General features: G+C 38.8%; 1 protein-coding gene across 2 annotated transcripts; it reads left to right on the forward strand.

Moving 5' to 3' along the window:
* Nucleotides 1-1,447: 1,447 nt before the first annotated feature.
* Nucleotides 1,448-7,219, forward strand: isl2b (ISL LIM homeobox 2b). 2 transcript variants are annotated; one of them, XM_061277500.1, is made up of 6 exons: nt 1,448-1,583; nt 1,805-1,994; nt 2,072-2,337; nt 3,549-3,841; nt 5,758-5,925; nt 6,482-7,219. In XM_061277500.1, exons 1-6 carry the CDS (start codon nt 1,526-1,528, stop codon nt 6,596-6,598), a joined length of 1,092 nt encoding a protein of 363 aa, XP_061133484.1. In that variant the 5' UTR covers nt 1,448-1,525; the 3' UTR covers nt 6,599-7,219. The 2 variants fall into 2 exon arrangements, with proteins under 2 accessions (XP_061133484.1, XP_061133485.1); XM_061277501.1 differs by having other exon boundaries at nt 3,549-3,829.
* The last annotated feature ends 491 nt before the right edge of the window (nt 7,220-7,710 follow it).

Consider the following 7,710-nt stretch of genomic DNA (forward strand, 5'->3'; position numbering starts at 1 on the left):
TTTTTTAAATTTTGTATGATTCATGTATATTTATGTGAGCTGAATGACCAGAACGTGTGAGTGCCATTGTAGCTCAAGTTACATCAGCAACAACACCGATTCTTAAGGCCCTGGGCAGTTTAGAAGGACGCGGCAACATATAGAGGTGGAAATCTGATTGGACAATAGCACCTATATATACTGGAATTAATGCAGCCTAAAGCGATGCCAGGAATTGAGAAAATATTGGGAATAAATCAACACAAATTAATGGAAAAAATGTTAGATTTTAGATTATTATTATATTATTATCAGTTTTTCTGAGCAGAGAAGGCCTTGCTATTTTGTATTTGGATTCCATTTTTTGTCTTTAACTGTAACGACTGGCCAAACCTACAAAGTTTTGTTTGCATGTGTGCACATAAATTCAAAAGAATGTAACTTTGTTTGCCAGCCTGATGATGTCAGTACAGAGAGAAGCCCAACTAAGTGTAGTTGCCACCTGAATCCACTAGGTGTCCGTCTTGTGCAGATGAGGACTGTGTCCAAAGGTGGACCTCGACCCATCCAAACCAGTCAAGGGCGTACGTCCCTATTTAACAGATTTTATTTTTTTACGTTACAATTGTATTTCCTCATTTTGAAAAAGAAAAAAAACGCAAAGTTGAATCATTGAAATAAAACCCAGTAGCACTTCTCTTTTGAGAAATAAACATTCTTATCATGGGGCTTTATCATACTCAGAAATATTCGTTGTACTGTTGATGTTACTAAATACTGCTGAATGAAAAATGAATGTAAACTATAGTGATAGATAGATAGATAGATAGATAGATAGATAGATAGATAGATAGATAGATAGATAGATAGATAGATAGATAGATAGATAGATAGATAGATAGATAGATAGATAGATAGATAGATAGATAGATAGATAGATAGATAGATAGATAGATAGATAGATAGATAGATAGATAGATAGATAGATAGATAGATAGATAGATAGATAGATAGATAGATAGATAGATAGATAGATAGATAGATAGATAGATAGATAGATAGATAGATAGATAGATAGATAGATAGATAGATATTCCTCATCCTCAGCATAATAAATGTATTTAAATGAACAGAATGAATGTCCTCCAAAGCAATAAACAATCATATTAATTATTTATATTGTATATTTGTTCATATATTTAGATTTATATATGCACACAAACACATAAATTCAAAATAGTATCTAAAACGTGTGTATTACTTTCGGCACAACTAAATGGGATTGGAGGGTCGTCCTCAGACGTGATGACGTCACAGCTGCAGCGCATGGGACCCTGCAGCCTCTTCACTGACCCCCTCCCTCCCTCCCGCCTTCTTCCTCCTGGTCTTCCTCACTCCTCCTCCTCCTGGACGTCCTGCCTGCAGTCATTCGGGGTTTGTCCCAAGTTGTGAGGGAGGCAACCTCGGGAAGGGCCACTCACTCAGTCACTCCTCACTCCCTTCATCTTTTTTGTGCACCTCCAGTTCGCCCCTTCCTCCTTCCTGTATGGTGGATATTATTTTCAGCTCTTCTTTCTTGGGTGATATGGGGGATCATTCCAAAAGTAAGTATAAGGGGGAGGCAGGCTTTATTTTATTTGTATTTATTTTTATTTATTTTTTGGTGGTCCTGGGGGCGACGTCGCCTCATCAAGTATTTTTCTCAATGATGCAACAAATCGTGGGGGGTTTCTTGCAGTTACTGCATTTGCAAAAACATGCAGAATGCAAGTCGAGTCTCGTCAAGCCAGTTTAAAAATGACTGGTGCTATTGTGCTGTGCGCAGAGAAGCCAGGATTCGCCATGTGTGTGGGATGCGGAAGCCAGATCCACGACCAGTACATCCTGAGAGTCTCCCCGGACCTCGAGTGGCACGCAGCCTGCCTCAAGTGTGCCGAGTGCAGCCAGTACCTGGACGAGAGCTGCACTTGCTTTGTGCGGGACGGCAAGACCTACTGCAAGAGAGACTACGTCAGGTAGTGCGGCTATGAGGCAAAACGCACAAAAACGCATCTAAACGGGATTCACTAATAAGTTTATTTCGGACCTGCAGGTTGTTCGGCATCAAGTGCGCAAAGTGCAACCTGGGCTTCAGTAGCAGCGACCTGGTGATGAGGGCCCGGGACAACGTTTACCACATTGAGTGCTTCCGCTGCTCGGTGTGCAGCCGCCAGCTGCTGCCCGGCGACGAGTTCTCCTTGCGGGAGGACGAGCTCCTCTGCCGGGCCGACCACAGCCTGCTGCTGGACAGAGGCTCAGCCGGAAGCCCCGTCAGCCCCTCACACAACATGCACTCCAACAGAGCGATGCACCTGGCAGGTCCGAAACGACAATATTATACTTATTTTCAAAAAATTAAAATGATTATTATTAATATTATTATTATGAGTAGAAGTAGTTGTATTAAGTCAGTGTGCACTTATTATATTAGCAGGCACGTTCCAATACATGTATGTTTATCATACGAACATGTTTTCAAACAACGTTGCAAAATATATATATGACAACAAAATTGTATATTTGCAGTGGTAGTACTGTTATTGTCACAAACGGGCCCCGTGTTACAATAGAAAACCTCAACATGTATGATAAAGAAACCAAAGACATTGAATTGAATTAAGATGCTTAAAAACAGCGTAGACTATAAGTAAATTACAAAAACAGATAGTTATGGGAAGTGCATAATTGTATTAAACAATAGAGAGCGAGGTGCACGTGCTGTTTGTTGTAATTTATTATTTTTATTATTAGTGCTCGCAGTTTGATAGTCTCAGGAAAAACGAACAAAAAGGTCCATTACAGTTACATTTCAATTAAAATAACGTATTATTTAAATAGTGAAAGATAAATGTTAAAATACACCGCATGTTTTTTGGGGGGTAGGATTGTGTCGATTAGCTTTTTTTTTGTTAGTATTATTACGGAAAAGTATTTTTTGTTTGAATTTGTAATGGCAACTTATTTTTAAGGTAGAATTTACATGGGTAAAAATACTAAACAGTAAAAATTGACACATCGCAATGAAATATTCCGAATAGTACAAGCGTATTGTGCAAAGTTTCTCAGTCTATGTTGGAGTGCCGGCTAAATTGTCATAATTGATCCCATTAAGGCGAACCTTCTGTACCGCTGTCATTATCTGAATAAGCTGCTATTACGTGTGTGTGTGCGCGCGCGAGAGAGTGCGTGTGTGTGTGAGCTGTCAACTTCAACAGCTTATACGCCGCGCGAAAATGACTTTGGCGTTTTGCGCATTCAAAAATCAAATTGACTTTATTTTGAAATATCGATGAGTTAAAAAAAAAAAAAAAAGGGAAATATATTTTTTAAATTTTCATGCGCGTGCGTAAATATCTGTTCTGGATCAGGAATATAACATTTAAAGAAGTGGTTGTTTATCTGGAAATGTGGATGGACAAGTGGTTAGCACATCCGGCTCAGTTGTGTGGACGAAGGTTCGAATCCGGTGTGCGCGCCGTTTGCATGATCAATTTAACGGACCCCGACCCCCTCCTCTATCTCCCAAGCAGAGCCCGTGACGGTGCGGCAGGCCCCGCATCGCAACCACGTGCACAAGCAGTCGGAGAAGACGACGCGGGTGCGCACAGTGCTGAACGAGAAGCAGTTGCACACACTGCGGACTTGCTACAATGCGAACCCGCGGCCCGACGCGCTCATGAAGGAGCAGCTGGTGGAGATGACCGGCCTGAGCCCCAGAGTCATCCGCGTGTGGTTCCAGAACAAGCGGTGCAAGGACAAGAAGAAGTCGATTCTCATCAAGCAGCTTCAACAGCAACACAGTGATAAGACTGTAAGCATCTTCGTAAGTCCAGCCCGCTTCCATTACTTCTCATTACCTTCTTTTTTTTTTTTTTTTTGCTTGCTGCTGTCTTGATTATGTCGTCATTCGGGTACACCTATAAATACACCTGCACACTCTTTTGCTATGCATTGGAATAATATTTTTAAAAAGGCTATTTATAGTATTTCCAGTGTGGGAAAACAAGAACATTTAGTTTTGAGTCAGGTCATGAGGTAAAGTTAAATTAAAAAAAAAAAAGTGTGAAAAATAGTTTATTTTAATAAGAACACAAAATTATTATATTATTGACTTTTCATTCAACTTGACTGTCATTATTATAAAATATTTAACTAATAATTAAATCAATTAGAAGTAAGAAAAAATTTTAAACTGACATATTGGTTATTTTATCAATATTATTTTTTATTTTAAATGACTCAACCAATTATTTTAAGAAATTATTGTTTATTTAATGGCTTTTTAATTCATTAATTTTAGGGGGGGGGGGAGAGAAATAGCACACTGAATGCAATAAATATCACCTGGCTCTTGATAATGTAAATGATTAGTTGACCAGAATAAAGAAAGGAGTGGGCCGTATGTGGACCCCGGACCACACTTTTCCCACAAATGCAAACTGATTACAAAGTTGACCTCTTGTAACATTATGTTCAATATCGTGCTTGTGAATGTTGTATTATGTTGTCTGAGGCGGTCATCACATTACAGAAAAGATGCACGCAGTGCAAAGTATAGATTGACAAATTAATACCGGACATTAAAAATGATTTACATCACTCTTATGGCCGGTGTCCCGGTCGTTAGCACGTCTGCCTCATAGTTCTGATATTCTGGTTTGTTATCTTTTATATTTGCTGTTGTTTATGAGATTAGCAGTTGTTATTGAGTCTGCCTCACAGTCGTAAAGCTTTGGTTTGAATCTCGGTTCCAGCCTTTCTGGGCAGTTTTGCATGTTCTGCCAATTGCTTCTATCGGGTCTCGTGTTACATTCCAAAATCATTCTGACAGTTGCTTTATGTTGAAAGCAATTGTCACTGTCCAACCGCTATTTTGCACATCATAGATGGCGTAGCTAATATAATTTAATTATCTGATTGCGAGATGCTGTGTGGAAAGTGTGCACATTTCTGTCAATATCTTTTTGCTTTGTTCTGAGTCATTATCATGAAGTGCCTTTGGTGTCCTCATTAAGATCACTCACATGAAAAAAGACATTGTGAGGTCTTATTGAAAGTGGGCAAACATTTGCACGCTAACTAGTACAATGATTAGTATCTTTAAATGTATTTTTAAATTTTATGTGATTTTGGCACATACCCCACTTTTTTAAATAGTGTGTGTAATGAGTGGTTGAATGACACGAGGTGGTTTTGCTGTTCACAATAGTTATTTGATTTACTAATTTATATAAACCATATTGTATTTTCCCAATCACCTTAAACATTAGCATGTGTCTATGATTCCACTCTGACATTACAGGCTAACTGGCCATTTAAAAACCTCTCTAATGTTTTCAATATCATTACGAGCAACATTTTGTCTTTCTTCACTGGAGGCTGAAAAAAAAGTTGCAGAGCAAATATTTACACTTTTGTAATTTACATCACATTATGTATATATGGTTGGATGTCATCACGTTTACCGTGTCCATCCACTCATAATGGAATATATTAAATATTTGGAGTATGCTTAATAAGCATATGCATTTCTAACAACATTAACAGGACACTCCGTTTTTAGCCACCTTTGGTGTTCAGCATACAATCAATCTAAAGTTCAATAAAAAATCGCAACAATTTTACGGGGGTGAAATGGGGACGTCTCAAAGGCACCTTATATTGACTTCAGTTCTGATGCAGCACTTTTGCATAATCATGATGTGAAAGGCAAAACTATATAAATGACGCTCATTTCAGAACCTGCAGGGCCTGACGGGAACGCCCCTGGTGGCCGGAAGTCCCATTCGACACGAGAGTACAGTGCAAGGCAACCCGGTGGAGGTCCAAACGTACCAGCCGCCTTGGAAGGCCCTCAGCGAGTTTGCCCTGCAGAGTGACCTGGACCAGCCTGCCTTCCAACAACTGGTACTTTCTTATTCTTGATGCACTTGGATCTAAAAATGGTCACAAACACATAAGCAAACAACTGTCAAAAATGTCTTTGTGAGATATTTGGGATTGAGGAGGAATTAAAAAAGTCTCAATACTTTTGCCCACGTGTTGCTCGACTCATTAAACATTATGCAAGGGCACGTAATAAGATCTTATAAGATCAACATTATGAAACAAAGATCACGAAACTCATGTCATATGAATCTACACAATAAATGAATTTCACTTTGCGAGTCGAACTGCACCTGTAATGTTGAATTGCCCATTACGCAAGTTCTTGGATGGTATGTTGCACTTTGTTTAAAACTTAATCATCATGTTCAATATATTCGAGTAGCATAAAACAAAGCATGGAAATGTGTTCGGTCAATGTGTTTGCTTTACATTTAAAAACACGCAATTGAATAAAATAATTTAATCTCTTATGTGTTTGTGAGTTAAACAGTATTAGAAATAGCTGACAAAGCAAACATTTTGCATTATATTCTGCCACTTCTAATGTGTATTTTTGTGTTTTTTTTCTTTGCAGGTGTCTTTCTCCGAGTCTGGCTCTCTGGGCAACTCGTCAGGAAGTGACGTCACATCCTTATCCTCTCAGTTACCGGACACCCCCAACAGTATGGTACCGAGCCCGGTGGAGACGTGAAACCTGTGTCCTCCGCCAAGGCACCCGCCCCCTGCAAATGTTGCAGCATGAAATCCTCCTACTTAATTCCCTTTTGCATGTGGGCAGCTCATCACATCGACCATAAAAGAAAAAAACAAGGATTAGTCTTTTTTTTTTTTGATTCCCAATCATGGAGAGGAAGATGGACGACAAAGCTGGCGATGTTGCATGAAGAAAGAAAGATGTACAGAACCTTTGGATGTGGATATAACCTCCATGATGAGACTTGAATACCATGGAAACACTTCATGGACTTCCGTCACCTTTCATTGTGATCTTTTTGTGTCATCTTGTTTCCTCGATGTCATCTTTTTGTTTTTTTATACGTTGGACTCTTTGTCTTAAACGCTGAGCATGAACAATAAGGAAAAAAAAATGCAATTTATCGGTGTTGTAAAATACAAGCTTGTTTGAGCTCCTCGAACAAACAGAAGAATTAAATTATTGTTATATTATTTATTGTTTGAAGGGCGATTCGTAAAGGGAATATTAACTGATCTAAATAATAATAATAATAAAAGCTGAATACACAAGTATGTGTCGGTGCAGCTTTTATTTGATTTGTATTTTTTGTTTAAATTAAACATTATTTAAAAATTATTTTGACTTTTTTTTTTTTTAATTGCATCCAACCCCCATCAGATCAGTAAAAACGACAACAACAAAAATTCTGTTGCTTCTCATGCATGTCCTTTATTTCTGTCCACTAAAAAAACCTGCTTGCTGCTCAGTCCAGTTCCTCTGGTCTGTGCAGACGGCGGCCAGCACGTCTTATCTGCTTTTGGCATCAGCTGATACACACTAAACTGAGACCGACAACACATCCACATGCGCGCACACGCGCGCGCGCACGCACACAAAGCTCTCCCAGACCCTGAAGGCAAGTGAAGAGAGCTGCATGGTATTTATCTAGTTTTTAATCATGTCTCGGTCGTTTTAATACACAATTAAGAAAACAGAAACGTTTCCACAACGGCATTTTAATTGATTAAATAACGTTTTGCATTGAAACAATAATTGACCTATGTATTTAATAAAGTGCGGCTGTGAGTGACGTTTGGAAAAAGAGTGGGAAAAAAATCTTAGTGTTT

Source organism: Syngnathus typhle, linkage group LG4, assembly GCF_033458585.1.
Source record: "Syngnathus typhle isolate RoL2023-S1 ecotype Sweden linkage group LG4, RoL_Styp_1.0, whole genome shotgun sequence".
Classification (NCBI taxonomy): Eukaryota; Metazoa; Chordata; class Actinopteri; order Syngnathiformes; family Syngnathidae; genus Syngnathus; species Syngnathus typhle.